Source organism: Daucus carota, chromosome 7 (assembly GCF_001625215.2).
Source record: "Daucus carota subsp. sativus chromosome 7, DH1 v3.0, whole genome shotgun sequence".
In the NCBI taxonomy this organism is placed as follows: Eukaryota; Viridiplantae; Streptophyta; class Magnoliopsida; order Apiales; family Apiaceae; genus Daucus; species Daucus carota.
The window spans coordinates 6178872-6200542 of NC_030387.2; the positions used below are offsets into that span (position 1 = coordinate 6178872).

General features: G+C 34.2%; 3 protein-coding genes across 5 annotated transcripts; 2 read left to right on the top strand and 1 right to left on the bottom strand.

Moving 5' to 3' along the window:
• The first annotated feature begins 1012 nt into the window (after positions 1 to 1012).
• LOC108194471 (probable methionine--tRNA ligase) lies at positions 1013 to 9792 on the top strand. Its single transcript, XM_017361418.2, has 17 exons — positions 1013 to 1321; positions 1436 to 1580; positions 2668 to 2821; positions 2968 to 3123; positions 4131 to 4361; positions 4517 to 4660; positions 5611 to 5701; positions 5851 to 5957; positions 6066 to 6180; positions 6896 to 7014; positions 7119 to 7184; positions 7389 to 7517; positions 7605 to 7748; positions 7852 to 7972; positions 8293 to 8525; positions 8655 to 8756; positions 9192 to 9792. The coding sequence occupies exons 1-17, from the start codon at positions 1090 to 1092 to the stop codon at positions 9420 to 9422; spliced, it is 2520 nt and encodes an 839-aa protein (XP_017216907.1). The 5' UTR covers positions 1013 to 1089; the 3' UTR covers positions 9423 to 9792.
• A 1708-nt stretch (positions 9793 to 11500) lies between these two features.
• LOC108194486 (probable protein phosphatase 2C 33) lies at positions 11501 to 15602 on the bottom strand. Of its 3 annotated transcripts, none has more exons than XM_017361440.2 (6): positions 15007 to 15602; positions 13930 to 14104; positions 13715 to 13839; positions 13517 to 13634; positions 12376 to 12599; positions 11501 to 12275 (listed from the first exon to the last, which is right to left on the bottom strand). In XM_017361440.2, exons 1-6 carry the CDS (start codon positions 15271 to 15273, stop codon positions 12009 to 12011), a joined length of 1176 nt encoding a protein of 391 aa, XP_017216929.1. In that variant the 5' UTR covers positions 15274 to 15602; the 3' UTR covers positions 11501 to 12008. The 3 variants fall into 3 exon arrangements, with proteins under 3 accessions (XP_017216929.1, XP_017216928.1, XP_017216927.1); XM_017361439.2 differs by having other exon boundaries at positions 11865 to 12275; positions 13715 to 14104; positions 15007 to 15314; positions 15451 to 15588; XM_017361438.2 differs by having other exon boundaries at positions 11865 to 12275; positions 13715 to 14104; positions 15007 to 15314; positions 15441 to 15579.
• Positions 15603 to 16822: 1220 nt separating this feature from the next.
• Positions 16823 to 18380, top strand: LOC108194506 (protein transport protein Sec61 subunit beta). The gene is made up of 2 exons (XM_017361472.2): positions 16823 to 16960; positions 17955 to 18380. The coding sequence occupies exon 2, from the start codon at positions 17957 to 17959 to the stop codon at positions 18212 to 18214; it is 258 nt and encodes an 85-aa protein (XP_017216961.1). The 5' UTR covers positions 16823 to 16960; positions 17955 to 17956; the 3' UTR covers positions 18215 to 18380.
• The last annotated feature ends 3291 nt before the right edge of the window (positions 18381 to 21671 follow it).

The window sequence follows — 21671 nt, forward strand, 5'->3', positions numbered from 1 at the left end:
CTACGCCAGAAGACAAATACATTACCCATAGAAGCGTCCTGCATGTATATGCTGTGCACAAAAGACGATGCAGAACAAGACTTCAAATGAACACAAGATGCAGTAAAAATCCTACAAATACTTACTTGCTTCGGCCTTGTTATTAGACATTATACACTTTACACAGATTGATCACAGTATTAAACCTATTCCCTCCTGAGTTTAAAAGAACAAAAACTCAGAAAATGAAAAAGAAAAATGTTTCGTAGGTGCAAGACACTTCATCTGTTACATCTCCTACAAACACTCTGCGGCAGTTGCAACTTCCTGATAACGTACGCACGCAACATCTGTTCACAAGCGCACAGGTGGTTTTCAAAAAAAATAAAAAACTGAGAAATAAAAGATTAATCCAGAAAATATAACAACCATTGGATGAAACACAAGATGGAAGGCTCAGATTGGGACTCCAAGGACTCCAAAAAATATAGGACTCCATATATATATATATCAGGATTTTAGTACATTTAAATATTCAAATTTTTTCCAAACATAGACGCTCGTGTAATACCTTTGAAAGATTCAGTAATCTAATCAATCGAATTTCAGATTAAAATTAGAAAGGGTTATGTATTGGTTCGTGTTTATATTGAAATAGAACACGTTAAATTTAAAAAAAGTTATATAAAGGTTCTTGTTAAAAAAAGATATTCAAAATTGTATATTTATAATTTTATTTATAACATCATTATAATTTTTTTAATGAAATATTATATGATAATATATTGTTATGAGAGTTTTTAGTATTTGAAACTGTTTAACAATGTAAAACTAATAGATAGACTCCACATTTGTAGACTTGTAGTACCAAAAGGGGAGTACCAAACCAAAAAATATAACTAAAATCTTGGACTACAAATTATACCCATGTTGGCTTATTATAGTATAGTAAGTATAGTATAGCATAGATGCTTGCAATTGAAATGCCGAGAAGAGTGGATTTTATTCTTTTTTCAAACCATTAAAATACACTAGGTAGCATAATTTATTTCAGTGGATTCGATTCCACTTCCACTTAAATTAACAAATGCCGAAAGCAACCGAACCCAAATGATTTCATTTCTACGCACTGATATTCTCACTAAACTCACCTCTCACTCTCACAAACTAACAAAACTCAGTTACATTACTTTTAAAACCCTAATTAAACCCCAAATGGCCGACCTCGCCGCCGGCGATCGGAAAACAATTAAACTCCCAATCCCCGGTCAGCGCAACATCCTCATCACCAGCGCCTTGCCGTACGTCAACAACGTCCCTCATCTCGGCAACATCATAGGATGTAATCCCCGATTTTTCTACCCGATTTTTTGGCTACATATTGATTTTATATGTGTGTGTTCTAGCTGTTTTTTTTATTGGGTAATTGTGTTGATTTTGTGGTTGTGAATGGTAGGTGTTTTGAGTGCGGATGTATTTGCAAGGTACTGCCGGCTACGAGGATACAATGCGATTTACGTGTGCGGGACGGATGAGTATGGGACGGCTACGGAGACGAAAGCGATGGAGGAGAATTGTACGCCGAAGGAAATTTGTGACAAGTATGTGGACATGTAGTGTGTACATTGTTTGGTGAACTGTTTGATTTGTCGGTGATACCTTTTTTCGGGTTTTTTTGATTTAGTGGAGTAATTTGTGGATTGTGTCATTGTCGATTTAGGATGTTTGTGAAATTAAGTATTATAAGTGTGAGGTTGGAAAGATACATGTGTAAGTTTAGCAGGAAAAATTGTGAAATAATTACTGTTTTTTAGCGATTTTGCAAGTTTAGAAATCGGAAATTGACAGCTATATGTATTATAATGTACTACCTATTTTTAAAATTTCCTCCAATACATTTCTCTAAAATGACTAATTATGTTCTAACTATATATATTTTGTAGTAGAGATGTAAGTTACACAAGTTTATCCTATAGATCTACACATTTTTCACCCAGTTGAAGAGAATCAGAATTTTATACTTTTGTGTTAGTGTTTATTTGGGGATATATTTATGTGTTGAAATGGGAACCTTATCACTTTTTATCAGGGTAAATCATTTCTTAGTCAACCAATAATCAATAAATCATTTCCATGACCATTAACAGATTAACTATCCTAATTCTTAAGTGCCCCTTAGTTGGTACCCGATACTGGTTAAAGGTTTTGAAAGATACTCCCTCCGTCTTTGAATACTTTTCCTGTTTGCCTTTATTATGCTTGCTAACACACACTTTTGATTGTTAATATCTTTAATTTCGTATTAGTATTAAATAGAAAAACTTCACCGTATTAAAGTACTCATGATTGGTTTTCTTTATATTAAAACTTACTTGTTCTCCAAGTATTAGGATATCTATGTAAACAATTGTAACTATCATCAATTCAGGGTTTAATTATATGAATCGATTAGTATTTTGTAATAAATTATGGAGATAGGCTTAAATTTCTTGTTTTAACCATTTTACGATTGTTGTCCTTCATGCGTAAAAAGCACGAAATCTACTGTTAAATAAAGACCCGAATTAATTATAACTTACTATGATTTATTACATTCTTTTTACTTGAGAAAGAGTTGTCCTTAGCAAACAACCGAAAAAAGAGACATTAACTGAGTTGCTTACTTGTGTTGTTCTATTGGCTTTGTAGATATCATGCTATTCATAAGGAGGTGTATGAATGGTTTAATATAAAATTTGATGAATTTGGACGCACTTCAACCCCACAGCAGACTGAGGTTTGCCAAGCAATTTTCAGTAAACTAATGGAGAATCACTGGCTTTCAGAAAACACAATGCAGCAGGTTTAATGTCACTTGTTATTTGTTATTGATCTCACTTTACTGACATTTAGCGGTTTTAGATTTTTTGTACCATGTGCATCGTATAGTATCAGTGTGTCTTTGTCTTAGTATCAAATGTATACCAATCTTCTTCCCTGTATGTGCAGCTTTATTGTGATACATGCAAAAGATTTTTGGCCGATAGACTTGTGGAAGGTACTTGCCCTACACAAGGTTGTAACTATGACTCTGCAAGAGGAGATCAATGCGAAAATTGTGGCAAACTCTTAAACCCTACAGAATTAATAGACCCAAAATGCAAGGTAAATGCGACCCATAAGTCTTCATATTTGGCCCTGTTTGGAAGTTGGGGGTTTTGTAAAAAAATGGAGGTTTGATCACGTGAATATGCTAATATTAGTGTTTCATAGTTGCCGGGTTGAAATAGCTTTTTATACTCAAAAAACTAATTTTCAAAAAACTACTTGGAGGAGTTTTTTGGTAAAGAGAATTGCACGTGGCTAGTTAAAAATACAAAAAACTAGTCAAACAACTATTTATCAAACAGTTTCACACGAAACGACTAATTCAATCAACTAGTCAAAACAAGTGAAAACATCTAATTCAATTCTCTAACAGCTAACTGCTAATTGCCAAACAGGGTCTTTTTCTTATATGATGTTGGAGGGTTTTAAAAAGCAATCTTATTATATCAATTCTGCATATAATAAACACAAAATTTTGTTGTTTGGCAACTCCGTTTAAGTTCATAAATTACCTTAAGGGGTTGTTTGGTCCGAGGTCTTCAGGGCTCAGGTATGGTTTTTCTTCATTCCAAACTCATACCTGGTGTTTGGTTAAGAAAAAGATAGCCTCAAACCCTTACCTTAACCCTACAAGTATAAGCTTTTCACACCCAAATAGGGAGGTGGGTTTCATGCATGGGTACGAGGAATCTAAATATTTTTCTTTTCTTTTCATCTATATTTATATATTTACATATATATTTTTTTATACAAGACTAAACAACAACTAAAAAATATATAAAAATATCAATTAAAATAATATTTTAAATTAATTAAAATTAATTATTTAAAACTATTTTAAATCAAAGATATTCATTCCATCATTTAACCAAACACATGATATCAGAAATGATACCACAACCCCATATCACGCTGACCCTATTCTTAATTCCAACCCCATACTACTTCTCCAACTAAACGACCCCTAAAGGAAACTTCTTTTTTCTAGTAAAGCAATTGTAGCAACAGACTAGAGGCTGAACTTGCTATGCGGTTATATATCTCGAATGGTACTTTTTGAACAGGTTTGTCAGAACACCCCACACATACGTGATACAAATCACTTGTTTCTCGAGCTCCCTTTGCTGAAGGATAAACTAGTAGAGTACATCAACAGCATGTCAGTAACTGGATCATGGACGCAAAATGCTATTCAAGCTACAAATGCATGGCTTAAGGAAGGTCTAAGGCAACGGTGTATAACTAGGGATCTGAAGTGGGGGGTTCCTGTTCCACATGAGAAATTTAAGGACAAGGTCGGATATAAGTGTTGCTTATAATGATTTTATCACCCCAAAAACTCTATTTTGTATCCAGTTGGTTTCCTAGAATTTGTCAAATATCAAAGCATGTAAAATTTTCTCTTATATTCTTTAATATTTTATCTTTATGTCAACTATATGATGATCAGGTATTTTACGTCTGGTTTGATGCTCCAATTGGATATGTTTCTATCACTTCATGTTACACGTCAGAGTGGGAGAAGTGGTGGAAGAACCCTGAGAATGTAGAGTTATATCAGTTTATGGGCAAGGATAATGTGCCTTTTCATACCGTAAGTATATTTTTCTTGTCATTTTCTTCTGAACCAATAACAACAAGTATCTACCATTCTATAATGTCAAAAACTGGTCACGTCTTGAGATGTTGCAACCTTGTTTTCTTGTCATGAGGAGTATGTACCCTTCTATACTATTATAAAACAATTGTATCTCAAGATGTTGCATACTTGCATTTTTGTTTTCTTGTCATATGATGTGTGTTGATCTACTTAGCTTTGATTTGTTTTATAGACAATTCACAACCTTTTGTCATCTAAGTTTCTCTTTGTCAAGTGTAGTGCACCATCACTCTACTTTATCATGCACGTCAGTCTCAGTTATAGTAAAAGTAAGATGGAAGGATTAGCGGCGATCGGTAGCTGATCATTAGTAGCGAAATCAATCTAATATCATTGATATATTTGGTGACATCAACCACATTAAAGAGAATAAGAGATACAATTACGTGAATATACAATAAATTAAGGATCACTCAGATAGTCCATTTAGCTACATATTTACGCCATACATGTATTTAGATGTAATGGTAACAATTCTGATAACTGATCGATCTAATAGTAGTGATGCATATCTGGAGATATGTATAGATGCTTGTCTGTGTGTCTATGTGTTGTGTATGGTGTGATATTCATGCTCCACAGTCCACACTGCCTCATGAGTTGACTGTATGGAATATCCTTTAGTACTAAACATCTAGAACTTTGAACCATGATGTTGCACAATATTATCTATTTGTTGTGCTTGTTTATGTTTATATTTGCATTTTCTTTCCTACCATGTAATGTCTTTTCAGTTTGCTATGGTCTTCCTGTTTATAGGGCTGATTCAGGCCTCAATGTTGAAGTTTCGTAATCTAAGCAGTACTCTTTCAGTCAACGGGCTTTTAACACTATAAGATTGCTGACAGTATAAAATATGCTATTTATTGTGTTGATATGTTCAGGTGATGTTTCCATCAACGCTTCTTGGAACTGGTGAAAATTGGACTCTAATGAAAACCATCAGTGTTACAGAGTACTTGAACTATGAAGCAGGTAAGTTAGTAATCAAAGTATCTAGATTATAACAGATAAAAGGACACGATCAGTCGATGACTACTATTGGTATACAATTGAAAATTTTACTTTCTAACCAATTGGTTTGGCACTTAATAAGCTTGATATGTTTGTGATGGATTTTGCAGGGAAGTTCTCAAAGAGTAAGGGTGTAGGAGTTTTTGGAAATGATGCGAAAGATACTAAGATTCCAGTAGAAGTGTGGAGGTATTACTTGCTAACCAATAGACCAGAGGTAGGCTCTAAAAAATTTAGCTTGATATTTTTGTGTTTTAGTACTTATCTATAGAATAAGATATACATAGGATTTTATCATTTTAACTGCTTTTTTTGATATTTTTAGGTATCAGACACATTATTTACATGGGTGGACTTGCAAGCAAAGCTAAATACTGAATTATTAAATAATCTTGGAAATTTCATCAATCGTGTCTTAAGCTTTATTGCCAAAGATCAAGGTTAGTCATCTGCTTTTTGGAAGCAAAAATTGTGAAATACAAGCAGATTGAGGGTAATGGACTGTTACAAAAAAATTATTGGCTAATTTTTGACTTGTCTACATTAGGAATATTAGTATTGTATCACAAAGAAATGAGTATGAATTAAATGTCAGGGGTAACATGTCATGAATTTACTTGCATGAGTCCATCACATCCACGAACAATGTTTAGATGCTTTGTTCATGTCATTTTTTTGTATTGTCCTGTGACACTCCTTAATTATGCAAACAAAAACTGTTTGAACAGTTTGTCTTTAAGATTTTGAGTATATATTCTTTTGTTGGAATACACGATGTTAACACGGATGCCTTTCTTAAAGGCAACATGTGAATAATCTTCTGGTAACTATACTGCATTTAGCTAGACAGTAACTAGGAATTATCATATGTACTAGGAATAATGAACTTATTTATACGACTATTTAGTTTAATGCAAATGTAATATTGAAATATATATTCATTATATAAATTTCCGATGTTTTAATATTTGCCGACCCCCCCACCCCCACCCCACCCCACGTCAGAATCCCCAAAAATTTGTATTCACCGAATTTCTTTATCTCTGTACTGCACAACCGCAGTCATGCTTCCTAGGCTGATACTTCTTATTTGTATTAAAGTAATTGCATCCATTGTGAAATTCTGTGACTTTGATGGACAATTTGCATTGACAGCTTCGGGCTATGGCTTCATCATCCCTGATGCGCCAGGTGCAGAGTCTCACATTCTAACAAAAAAATTGGGTGATAAAGTTGGTAACTATGTGGAACAATATATAGAAGCTATGGAGAAGGTTTTTACTGTCCCAGCTCTGTTTGTCTTTCCATGATACTTACATCTTGTAGATTGCCCTTTGTCAGCATTGTAATAACATTTTATGTTTCTAATATGACATAGGTTAAGCTAAAGCAGGGGCTAAAGCTTGCAATGAGCATTTCTGGCGAGGGAAATGCATATCTTCAAGTAAGAAAATAATATAATCTAAGAGCACTCTGTTTTTTTTTTTTTGTTTTTTTCACAATAATCATCATTTACCAGTCACCACAATGGCATTGCATACAACTTTTGCCATTAATGGAACTCTGCTATATTACTAGTCATGAAATCAGCCCTATGGATGTCTTTTAGTAACTGCTGATAATCATGTTTTATGTAAATTTTATGCAGGAAACCCAGTTCTGGAAGCTTTACAAGGAAGACAAGGCTTCTTGTTCTATAGTTATGAAAACTTCCGCAGGACTAGTCTATCTGCTTGCTTGTCTGCTAGAACCTTTTATGCCATCTTTCTCTGTTGAGGTGTGTTAGGTGATGTAAACTTGTGCATTGTATTTCCTGAAAGTGATAAGTTTGTCCATGAGGTAATGTTATGTGTCTCATTGGCAGGTACTTAAACAGCTCAACATGCCTCCTGAGACGCAAATTTCACTTGCAGATGAAAAAGGAGACATTGACAGGTCTAAAAGACCTTGGGAGTTTTTACCTGCTGGTCACAAAATTGGAACACCTGTTCCATTGTTCAAGGAACTGGTACATACTCTGTTTCTGTTTGTTTTTTTAATGAATCTCAAGCTGGTTGAATTTGGACACAAATTTGCTTGAAATTCTTGTTTGGTGGTTTATATTTGTTCAGTCAGACAAGGATGTGGAGTTTTTTAGGCAAAAATTTGCTGGAAGCCAAGCCGATAGGATTGTGAAGGCAGAGGCTGAAGCTAAGCAAATTGCTGAGCAACTAAAAAGGGCAAAAGTATCAGGTTAAAATTTTAAAGATGAACCAAGTTTGATGATTCTTTTAAAAGAAAATGTATATTATCGCATTTATTTCATGTTTTTTCCAAATTGAAATATCTTCTAAATGCAATGCTTGCATGCATTTTCTCCAATAATTTACAATCTTCAAAGCACCTGCCATTATTAAGTATAGTTTTTATGTGAGCTATAGTTTTCTTGGTCACTCAGATTAGACCTTTGTACTATTATTAGTATTAGATCACACTGACTCACAACTACCCACCCACCCACAAAATATATATACACGTTGTGACGACTCCTTTTATCTTATTTGTTTTAACAGATGGAAATGTAAAAAAAGAGCGATCAAAAAAATCATCTGAAAATAAACCCAAGAGCACAGCTGAACAAGAAATATCCATAAGTAGACTTGATATCCGTGTTGGCCTCATCACAAAGGTTCAGAAGCATCCTGATGCTGATTCTTTATATGTGGAAGAAATTGATGTGGGTGAGGGTCAACCTCGGATAGTCGTGAGCGGTCTTGTCAAGTATATTCCTCTTGAAGAAATGCAGGTTTAATCTCCCGCATGCCTGATCCCATACATCTGATTTTCGAACAAACGACAGACACATTAATCCCTGTCATCTATCGTACTAATTTGTCTTCAAATCTTACTTGAGATGACTTCTTTTTTTTCCCAGAATCGGAAGGTCTGTGTTCTTTGCAACTTGAAACCTGTAACCATGCGGGGAATAAAATCATATGCAATGGTGCTTGCTGTTTCGAATGATGATCACACTAAGGTGATTTTGGTCTAAAATTTAGGATTAATTTATGAGAAGAAATGACTTGTCTTCCTTTGCATCATTTACCCGCGAATCTCCTGTATTTAGTTTGATTTTACATATTCACCAGAGTTTCCCACTTTTAGGCAACCTTACAGGGGGATGGTCTTTAAATAGAGGAATTTCATTTTTTTTACATCAATTCTTACAGAAAATATTATAATATGGAACAATCATGGATGCCGAATATGTGAGAATTTAGTAAAAAGAATCTTTGTAACATTGGAGTATAATTCTTTTTAGCCAAATATTTTCAACTTGTTAGTAACAACTTCGACTTTCCACACCATTACTATCGTCCCTAGTATGATGATATGTCAAAATAGTACTATGTTACACCTATTGTGCATTACTATTGCTTGACATTTTTGGCATTAAAATTTTATTGTCCAGGTTGAATTGGTTGATCCACCACAATCAGCTCCCGTTGGGGAGAGAGTGACGTTCTCTGGCTTTGAAGGCAGTCCCGATGATGTGCTTAACCCTAAGAAAAAGGTCTGGGAAACCATTCAGCCAGAGTTGCACACTAGCAATGAACTGATAGCCTGCTACAAAGATATGCCTTTCAGTACGTCAGTCGGACTTTGCAAAGTCAAATCAATTTCTGACGGATCAATTCGATAGACCGATCTTTTCAGAAAACTGGAGCTTCTGGGCCTGAAAACTGTTGATAAGGTTATACAATTCAGTGATTTACTGAACTGGAGCTTCTAGGCCTGCAAATTTTTGTGCTTGTCAAATGTTACGCAGATAAAAGGACTATAAGTAGCTGGATTTTATTATGCATTGGATAGTCAAATCTAGTCCTGTCAGAAACAACTATCTGATTGTTTTGATCTTCAGCTGACTGTGATGGTGGTTCATTAGATTACACCATCAGAAAATGTGTAATTTTCTTACAAATTTACAGATTTGTTACAGTTCTGTAGAGGTGGTTCGAAAAATATACCAACACCAGGATGCTATTTATATTTATATATACAGTTCTGTAGTACTTTTTGTTTTTGCCAAGAAAACTACATAGACAAATGTTTGTTTCCCATTTGTTCTCCTACATAAGAATAAGTTTCCTGAGCTCATTTATCTTTTATGAGATCAAATATACATTGAACTCCATGGCTACTGCAGTCTGGGATCTTGTATTGTATCCTGTTCACTTGCACTCAATACACGTTATGAACAAGATGCATGCACTGATTTAAAATATATTAGAAAAAGCAAAATAATTGCTCTCGCACAGTTGAACAAACAACTTGGTATAAAATGATAATATGAAACAAATTTCAAGTTCGTAAATAAATTAGAAAAAGCAAAATAATTGCTGCTTGATGATTTTGTTTATTAGATTTAAATAAATTCGCATAGCATATATTCCATGATGCCAGAATTTACTAATGAATGGTCTGTGGTCTGAATTTTCTAGATTGGAGACTTTATTTTCCAGATTTCCAGTGCAGGATGGCCAACTTCTAGTCAATCCTGTAAGCTGCAAACAAACTTTTTCCTTCTATAAATTTGTAGCCTTCTGCACTGAGATTTACTATGAGCTCTCTCTTAAGCAAAGCAACACTAATCATGCCAACTTTCGCCACTGTTTTTTCTTTCCTATGTCTTTTTCTGTTAGTCCTACCCACGTTTGCAGCAGCAGCTCATAAATTATTGTTTCAGGTACAATAATGCGATAAGCCAGGAGGGCTGTACAATTCATTAATCAACTCTGTTTCTGATCTGGCTGCTGCTGGGGTTACCCATGTTTGGCTCCCTCCACCTTCTCAATCTCAAGAAGGCCATCCTCAAGGTTGATCTCTTTCTCCGGGTTTTTTCTTGCATTTCAGTCAATTATAGAAATTTAAATATACGTGTTTCAAGCGTTCTAGACGTGACCTTTTTAGCATGGTCATTCTGAAGTAGCTAGAATGACTTTGACAAGTGAAAGTTTTTGGCTTTCCTTCTACAATTGCATGGACGGTATTTTTAGGTTCCTCTAAAATCTTAGAAAAATCTCTATTCTCATGCGACGAGCATGTATTTAATGCTATTTCTCATGCCACTGCATCCTTGTCATATTTCTCGATTCTTCTCCTTTGTTCAGGATATATACCAGGAAGGCTCTATGATCTCGAGGGGTCTAAATATGGCAACAAGGAGGAACTAAAAGCACTGATTAAATGGAATTACAGGAGATGGTCCAACGTCCACCATTTTGCTTCTGATCGTCGCCCTGTTCTGATATCTAGGACGAATCAGCAGACTTGTAATCATATGCAAGTAGTTTGATGGAATTAGAATGAGGGTAGTTCCGAATAAGGTGTAGCTATTTGAGAACACTGTTGGTGAATTTGAGTACGTGTTTTGTGCATGAATTTTAGTCCCTACTTCTCCTGGTTTAAGTGAGAAGATAGATGACAACAAGGTTTGGCTTTAAAGCATCAACAGAAATAAGATGTGACATAATACAAGCAAAGAGATACTAGTCCTAAACAAATTTAAGTGCACAACATAAGATTTCTCAAGATAAAACTTCAGTAATGGCCCCCAATCATGTTCCAACAAGTTTTTCAACCTTTTACATGTATTCATTTCAACTCTTGAATATTTTTCATCGACTCAATAGACCATAACCATAAACAGACCATGAAGCTGCGATTCGCTTTCCATGACAATTGCACAACAAAATCGGAAAGGACCATACATTGTGAGAGGGAGAGTAATGTATACTGAATATCAACATTATCACACTGAAAAAACTCAAAACAATTTATACTGAGAATCTAACTGTACAAAACATCAACTCTACATACACCGGAGGACACTCTAATATATAGCCAGTTCCACCTCTCATGTCCAGAACAAACATTAGTGACCCTACAACCCATCTAATGGTTATATTCTCCATGATTGAATATGTTATACCCAGAATCAAAAACGATGAAGAAAGAGATAGATGAGACCAAAGGAAAAAAATGAAGAGTTGCTAACCAAAGAAAAATCTTTTTGGTGTTCATACGAGTTTTAACCCCTCTAAAGACCTTTTTATCTGTATTTCAATTGCGCAAATTTGGAGTATGTTCTAACAAGGAACCCCTTCCATGAGTACTCTGCCTTGAGTCGCATATGATACTCATCTTCACTGTTTTCATGCAGGGCATCTTACATGTATTCCACTCGAAATGTATCTTCAACACTTGCAACAGTACCAGATAGTTAACTTTAGATGGTACCAACGGGATCCTTTTTAGTGCCACTAGCTACACACTTTTGCATCATCTTCTCTGGTGATAAGGTAGCAGAGGCAGAATATAAATTGTTTGAGTTGAAAAAGAGGCAGACCACTGCACAATCATCAACTTTTGAAGTAGGATACTTGTCCTTCCAGGCATGAACAGCTGACTCAACAAGTGCCTGAGCAGCTTGACTGTGCAGTGGAACTGAAGCTACAATATCTACAACTTCATCGTTAGAAAGCACATCCCAAACCTGTGAAAGGAAAAAAAAAGGATTTTAAATGAAAAATTGATAGTTCATGCAATATAAAGTAAGATGGAATAAAACAATCTAAAGTTAAAAGATTCCATACCCCATCTGTAGCCAGGACTACAAACTCGTCTTTCCTTGTCAAGCGCCGATAAAACATTTCGGGCACAGATATTAGACCAAAAGTCTTAAGGCAGAAATCCCCCAATGCACGAGACATTGCAAGGCCAGGGAAATCATTGTTAGGTAGCCAAACTCTGAGCACCTCCGGTTCATCTGGACGAGCAAAAACTCGACCTTTACACCCCTGAATCCTTTTTGCTTCCTCTGTGAGCATTTTACAACAAATGGTTAAGGAGCAAGTAGTTTCAAAATTCTCTACGTGTATGGTCTAGCCCAGCCTGATTGAGACCAAGACAAAGTTTTAAAACGGAAGTAATTCTAAGCAGCTGATATGTGGAAAGTGAATATAAAGTTCTAGAACATTAAACCTTGTAAGTACAATACAAACATCATTATTATCTTGAAAAGCACAAAAAAATATGTTCTTAACACGATTTGCACCTATTACGACAGCTCCTTCCGCGACAATGCTCAGCTATATAATAAAAATATTTCTCATATTAATATAATATAGTGATGTGAATAATGCTACATTCAGTAATCTTGAATATAAAGGCTTACTGCTTCAGCTAGATAACAGATATGAGCAGTACAAGTAGGGACTTTAGAAAGAAAGTAGCACGAAGAAAATACATCGTAACATTTGAAATTATAGACTTAGGTACATAAAAATCAGACTGTCTAATACACTAAGCTTATGCATTATTATCATTTACTGGACAGGTACAACATGAGTGGAACAAGTGATCTATTTATGTTTCAAAACTTGGGAAAAACAAGGTGTTTTTAGTAATGCCACAAATTACTTGGGGAGTGGGATGCATATTAGTAAATCTGAATTATCAATTTTTTTCAAAATCACTAAGCCAGATTCCAGAAGATGATAATTGGGACGTCAATCAAAATATAGGTGATGATAAAAGGTTCTTCCATGGCAAACGATTTTCTAATTGTATGACAATTTTTCGTTATCCTTATATTTTGTAGATTCAGTACCAACGTTTTCTTCATTTCACAAAAAAGATGCTACAAGTATGCTTACATAAATTATGTTGTTATATCTTGAGCCTTGAATTATGTTCCACAAGAAGAGGGACACACACAAACATAGTGAGAGATACCTTGAAGATTTGGCTTCAGATCCACTGTCAGCTGTATTGCAGTGATAGAATTATCTTCGGCTCTTGTCCCCATTATAGCTCTTGAGTCACCAACATTCCCAATTACAAGATTTTGTCCCTGTAAAGAATCAAATCATAATTCGCAATTTTAACAATCATAATCACTTGCTATTTGGAGTACGAATGCAGCCAACTGACCTGCTTAACAAGGGTGACTGCTGTTGTTCCACTACAGAAGCAATCAATGTTTGTGTACATCTTAAGCTCCCTATCCATGGCTTCATAAGACTTCATAAAGGAGTCCTTCAGGGTCTGGACAAAGTCTGATTGCTTGTCAGTTTCATCAATATGAACAGATTCCCTTGCTAGTTCATCAGCAATTAAAAATGAGGTACTTTTACATTTCATGCTACCTGAGGTATTAAGGTTGATCCCTCTGAGATCATTATTTTTCTTTGTATCAACTTCCCACTGTGTACTTATTTTTACGGGCAGAGAATCTCTTACACTCTTAGCAACCAAGTGACCACTAGGTCCATGGCCGTCAAAAATACCACAAAAGACCGCGTCCGATTTCAAACCAAAGTTCTGAAAGGAACAGTGTATAAGTTAGTATGTCAAGTCAAACAAACTAAGACTGAGGAATTGACTATTATGAATGAAAATCTGCTGAAAGAAAAGGTTACTATGGTGCACCATAGATGTGAATCAAAATAAGCTTAAGTATAATTATAAAGATATATTTGGAAGCAAATTTATTAGCTGATAAATACAATAGCGGAAATTATTGAACCTGAATAGCGTGCTTAAAGAAAAAGCTATTTTAGTGAGGAAGTAAAACAGAGACAATATACTCCCAAGCAAGAATATATTGTATAATATGCTTACCAGATTCATTGGACACCTTTCAAGGTAAATTTGACTACATTCTACATTTAAATAGTGGCATCATTATTTTCGGTCCTTAAAAGATGATACAACTTACAGCAATACTTAAAAGTAAGGCAAATTATAAACTTTGGAACAATTAGTTGTCTACTTAACAATACCGTAGACGTGAACAATTTATATCAGCTGTAATTAGCAAGCAAATTATAAGGCCGAACTTCCTCATGAACTAACAAAAATGGGATGGTTTGACACCTGATGTCGGCACTTTGCTTCATGATAAACATCTTCCCAATGAACCTTGTAGTATGTTCCAAGCATTAAAATGTGCGCACATAAGAGTGGCATATCCAAATATGTAGCCGGAATCACATCAATTCATAACGTGCATACGTTGAAATCTCAATTATTTACTGTCTATAATCTTAATTACCATGAGAAATCCGGAGTAATGACATTTATCAACATGATATATGTATATAGCTCTAAAGTTACTAATTTGCATCCAAATGAGGCGCTTCGACTTGTCATGAATAAACGAATACATAACAACATTCGCGGAAACATAAAGAATGGAGAGCAAGGAAGCGAAGCTAGCAAACCTCCCAAACAATCATGGCATCTTGATTAGTTCCTTTGTTGCCTTGGCGACTAAAGAGTGAAGCACATTGAGTAGAGCCGTTCAGAAACATCCGGTCTCGAATCCGATGAAGCTGCTGCTGCTGCTGCTGCATATTTCCTTGATTCCTACCATCTACAACTGAATTTGGAGATCCTGGACTAGTTTTCTTATAGACAATACTCTCTATATCAGGAGGCATCGCAAGTGATTCTTCACTAGTGCTCTGACTTGAAAAGCAGGACCCCATTTTTCTCAGCGTCCTCAAATTTCAAAGCAATTCAAGAAAACCTAAACAAATCAGTTGCTATCAATTATGATCATTGATCAACTTGAAAACATACAATAATTCATAACAGCTTCGATTTGATATATGTATAGGTGTGTGTGTAATGAATAGTGGTGACATAAACTTGCCAAGTTCTACCCCAAATTTCTTCTATAGCGAGTGCTGTTTCTCTGGATTCAGATTATAGGAGATTTTATCGGAGAAATTAGAGTGAATATTGGGGCGGGGTCAACCCATTTGTAGGAGTATATTGGACTCGATTTTGATTAATACTGTATGATTCAGGTACCCAAAGTCAATTCAGTGCCAAACTATGAGTATATTAGTCTCTGCAGATTTGCAGATCCAAATATAGTTTCACTTATTATTTTAATTTTTTTAATAATTAAAGTTTACAATTTGTATTTTTATTCATAAATTTGAAAAATTATTAGTGAAAATATATTTTTTAATCATCTTAAATTACCTGTAAAAACAGTGATCTAAAAATCGGCGATTAATCGGGATTAATCGCCGATTAATCGATATTCGGTCGGCCACCGTCTCGATTAAGCGTTAATCGGTGAAAAATCGTTTTTTCTGAAAATCGGTCAAAAGTCGAGATTAATCGGAAAAATCGGTTAAAATTCAGTGAATTTAAAAAATTTAAAAAAAAAGTGAAAAAAATTCAAAATTTTAAATAAAACAAAAGGCATGGAAATGACAAAACACAGATATTAAATTTATTTTTATTATCTTCCACTCTTTCAATATTAACTCCTAAACTTTAATTACATAAACTTGCAATATCTTCCTTCGCAAATTCAATCAAATTCAAGTTTATATATGAGATGACTGGACTTGTATATGTATATAAAGGCATGTTTTGTGTTATAAGAAGTCATTAATCTTTTGATTTTATATTACTATAAATTTATACTATATAGTTATATTGATATATAGATAATTTAAAAATAATATTAAATTGATTACGATTAGTGATCCGATTAATCACTTCGATTAATCTCCAATTATCTGATTAATCGCTGGACGGTGCTTTCACCGACTAAGTCCGATTCCCGCTTTTTACAACACTGGTAAAAAGTCAAAATAACAATTAAAAATAAATAAAAAATCTAACTATACAACTAAAATTTTGTTCACGTGAAAGATATTTTGTTTTACTAAAATTTTCACATCATAAGAGAAATTAGCAAATATTCTTTGCATTTCAAATAATAGTTGCTTTAGTTAAAAAAAATGTATTTTTAGATATTAATTTTTAATTTTTTTAAATAAAAATATAAACGTTAAATTTGTATTGAATTTTTTTTTTTGAAAATAATATGTAAAAATATATTTTTTGCAACTCAAATTACATGCACAAAATTAAAACGACTATTATTTCAGAATGAGGGAATATTTAGGATGTAATATTATGATAATAAAAATAATTAATAAATTCCATGGTCTTTAAACGAAAAGTTATTTGTGAAAAAGAAAAACAAATGACAAGTAGATAATGACGTGGCAGAGCGCCATTGGGCAGAACATGTGGCATCCTTGATATAATAACGCGCAGGCAGGGCTCCTAATTTCACAAGTATTTTTCATTGTTCACTTCGTAAAACTAATCGGATCTGAGCCCAGCACCACCGCAACAATTAAGGTCACCTCTCTCTCTCTCTCTCTCTCTCTCTCTCTCTCTCTCTCTCTCTCTCTCTCTCTCTCTCTCTCTCGTCTTTCTTTGTTTTGTTTGTATGCAAGTGTATTTGTTTGTATATATCACAACTCAATTCTCAATTGTGTGTTTGATTATTCTTTCTTTCAGTTTTGTTGCGATTCAAGTTTCAATTGTATTCAGATCTGAAATTTATTCATTTAAGTACTACTACTCTACACTTTTGTTCGATTTTTATATTTAATTTGAATGTTTTGGTGATGGTGAGCATGAATCTGGGAAGAAATTAATTTAACTTAATGATAAAACTGAAATTGAATTGCAAACTGATTTAATTTTTTGGAATTGGCGTAGATCTATGATCAGGATTGATAAGTATTGTTTTTACGAGATTTCTGTTTCACTAGGCTGTGTCAGTTGTAAAACTTGATTTTAGCTTGGTCAATGAGGTTGGGTGTTTTGATGCTTAGCTTGGTTTATTAAGTTGCGTGTTTGATTTAATTTTTATGAGTTTGCATGTTTTTGCTTGCGGAAGTTTTGGAGTCTATAGATTAGAGGATCCAGGGACGGTGGAGAATTGATGTATTGATAGCAATATTAAGATGTATTGATGTAATACCATGAGTCAGATGGCCCCTTAATTAGAGAGATCTGCTGAGAGATGCTAATGTGGGAGAGTATTACAAGGAGTCGTTGATATACTTTTTGCTTTGTTGATCCGAGTGAGAATTAAGATATCAACTAATGCTTATCATGTAAGATATAACTAAGTCTATAAATTTGGGGTAGATAATTTGCTTAATTTTGTGAAATTCGTGAAAAGGATAATTTGTTGAACATAATGGTATGTTTTAATTTACACAGAAATTGTTCCAGCCTAATATTATGTATTTATGTCCACCTTTAGACAGCCGGCTCCAATTTCACATATGTGGGATGATAGTATAGGTTACAGAACTAAAAGTTGTAATGTTTGATACAGAAATGGCTTTGAATGGAGGAGCTCCCCCAAGAGGAAGTGCCGCAGCATCTGCTGCCAACCTGCGTAGGAGAAGGACCGCAAGCGCCGGAGGAGCTTCTGCTGGAGGAACTAGTGGCAACATGCTTCAGTTCTACACTGATGATGCCCCTGGACTAAAAATCTCACCCAATGTTGTTCTTGTTATGAGCATTGGTTTCATAGCTTTTGTTGCTGTTCTTCATGTCATGGGTAAGCTTTACTTGAATCGCAGAGAGGCTTAATGATTCTGCCAATTTAAGGTGTAGACAGTGGTGTTTAGGTTATTCGTCTGAGTTTGTACTTTCCGATTGGCTAATGTTGAAAGCCTTTTCTTTTCTTGTTTAAAAGCGACTAGTGGGTACACTTTTGTTTTAATTTAACAACTATACAAATACCGGATTCTTATCATATGTTTCGTGTTTGGTACATTGTAAGTAGTTATAGTTTATCTTTCCAACATTTTGATATGGTAAAAGCTTTGCAAGCTTGTAATTTTAAGCTGCATGGGATCGGGATTCCAATTTCTTGCCATTGATCTGAGTATAGGGGATGTTTGGTTCATGGTCTGAAGCCGGTTAACAAGAATTGAAACCTTAATATCATGTGCCAGTGTTTGGATGAGCACTTTGATTCTTGTGTCCCTGTATTATTGTACCAGTCATTATTCCCATATCCAAATGCCTCCTGGTTCTTTATTCTGAATGACAGAAAGAAGAATCAGAACATAGTTATGTTGCCAACATTTTGATTTGGTAAAAGTGTTGCATGCCTGTAATGTTAAACTGCATTGTTTGTGGATTCCAGTTCCTTATGATTAGTCCGAGTGTTAGGGGGATGTTTGGTTCATGGAAACTCAACTCGTTAAGAAGAGTCTGAATGTGTTTATGTGTGTTTGGATGAGCATTTGATTCTTGTCTACCCTCGTTAGTCATTATGGTACCCTTGATTTTTATTCCCATATATTTCTCCCCTGGTTCTTTTAGTCTGGGTAGCAAGAATAAGAAATCAAATTAGAATCGAAATTTAGCACGAATTTTTGTAAACAACAATTCGGTGTGGTGCAGTTTGATTGCTTACATTCGATTAAAGCACTTGTGAATGTTTCCTGTAAATATGCAGTATGAACCCAAGCAAGCTTATTTTATATTTTGAAATTTGTCACAATGTCAAGTTAAATGGTTCTGAAGACACTTGCAAAATGAATTCTATGATTGTGTATACGCCAGAAACACGTTGTATTTTTGCTTACATACTAGAGAGACTGTGAACTTTGAGTTGTCCCCGATAACGCCTCTGGTATAGGTTATTTTTGCCAGATGCGGCCATTTTTTAATCTTATTAGAGCATCTCCAAGAGCCTCCTTGTTGGCTCTTAAATATAATATAAAAAATGTGGCTCTTAGCAATTTAAGACAAAGTTAAGAGTGTAAACTCCAACAATACTCTTTACATCTCTTCTCTATTTCATATTTTATTCATATATTGGGCTCCACTATAACAAAAGAGATGGAAAGATGGAGGTGAATTGGAGGGAAGGATTTTTTTATTGTGAAAAAATTAGTTAGGAGCAATGTGGTGGCTCTTAACTTTGAGGAGAGAGGAGAGAGAAACAAGAGACTCTTAGTGATTTAAGAGCCACTTAAGAGTCTCTTGGAGCAACATTTTTACTCTTCCTCCTCAAATCTCAAGTTAGGAGCCTAAATGAAGAGTCTCTTGGAGATGCTCTTAGTTCAGTTGTTATTGACAAATTAGTCTGAAACGACTTTTATGGCTCATGGCGATAGGGGAGTAACCACCTGGACTGTAACAAGGTATACTGCAGAAGCAACAATATTAAACACGGAGTCGGATCCAATCTTTTTTTCTTCTTTTTATTTTTTGACATGAAGGGTTGGAGAGACACACCCAGAGAAATCAACATCACTCATCAAGATCAAGGACGACTCGCTCGAAACTCAGTCTAGGGTAAGACAATAATAAAAAGCTTTCTTAGCAATCCAATCAGTTTCACGATTACAAGAGTATTTGAAACCCAGTCCAGAATAAGACAAGTATGAAAAACTTTCTCAGCAATCCAATCAGCTTACGATTACAAGAGTGAGGCACATGATAGAAGGATATATGTGTTACAGATGCCATAAATCTAAGGAGGCTAAAATCTAAGGAGCTTAGTATCAGAGTGAGGCACATAGGAGTGAGACACATAATAGAAGGGTATATGTACATATGTCATAAATCTGATAGTCTCTCTACAGCAACATCAGAGTCCCAAAAAGGCTTAGTATTAGATTGTAAGAGCTGAACGACAACCTTGCAAATCAAATTCGACAATATTATGAGAAATAATTGTTGAATAATTATCGTGCACGATTCGCGATCCGCAAGAAGTTCTGATTGAAAAGAAGATATAGCATTAACTCTACAACCTAAACCATCAATGACACTTCCATTAAATTTAAGAGTAAATTTTATTAATTTTTTTTTAAAATTAAGTCACTCAAAAAAATAGCTCCAACTAACTTTTGAATGGTCAGTTTCCGGCTTAAAAGAGTTTAAATTGATTTTTGATTTATTGCACAAATATATATTTTTCAGTTCAAAGTCGAAAATGGCTTAAAATTTAAAATTTAAGCCTAGAAAAACAGGCTCCAAGTAACCTGACTAGCGATGAAAATTAATATTAGAAAGATGTTACAGATTTTGTTTCATGCACATTTTAAAGCTTATTTAATGTGAATTCCCCAAGATCATGACACTTGTTTACCTTTGAAGTTATGATCCAAGGTATAAGTTCATGGTGTTAAATCTGTAGTTGGTTTTTAGTTTTGTTTCCTTACATTATAGCTTTTTGTCTAGATGTTAAGTTACAAATCAAAGAGCACAAGAAAGTGTAAGAATTCTGTAGAGAAAAAGAATATCTTTGGGAATTCGACTAATAAATTTACTTTTCCTCTTTCTTTATTGACACCTAATAATAATGATATGCTCAGTTTTTTCATTTTTGTGTTTATAATTTCTTGATCAAGTATAGCATATAATCAAATTAAGACTAATTTCTATCTAATGCAATTATATCAAACCAAACACATGCAAGGTTTGAAAACTTGAATGATAGTAATTCCAATTTCTCAATTATACGTATACTTTTATGTCTAATTCTCTTTGTGTTATATTTTAGTCCAATAATGTCCCGATCTGTTTTTGTTATATTTAACTATTGAAATGTCCATTTCGATCTAAAGTTATACGAACATGAGTAATGTTGATAGACAATCATCAAATGAAGTTTTTGTTACTAGAACTCCGCTGTCTAACATAATTAAGACAACATAATTAAGAAAAGAAACACAAATTTGATATATATTGGATCTTTTAAAATTAATCTTTAAAATACAACAAAAAACATGCTTAATGACAGTTTTGATCATCAAGGAAGAGGAAGAAATACTTGTAAGATGATGAGATAGGTGTATTACTACATATGTTGAATGTAGATAATGTTATTTTGAGATTTTGTTATTTTAAGAATGTTTAACTCTTTAACAATCCATGTTTTCTAGTGAATCATACCATGATTATTTATGCGGTTAGTATGTCATAAAAATTCTACTTTATGATTGTTACACATTGTTGCTATTAGATATTATTTTTACATATTCATGTCTATTTTTCTCATGAAATTCTAGTACCGATGAAGACT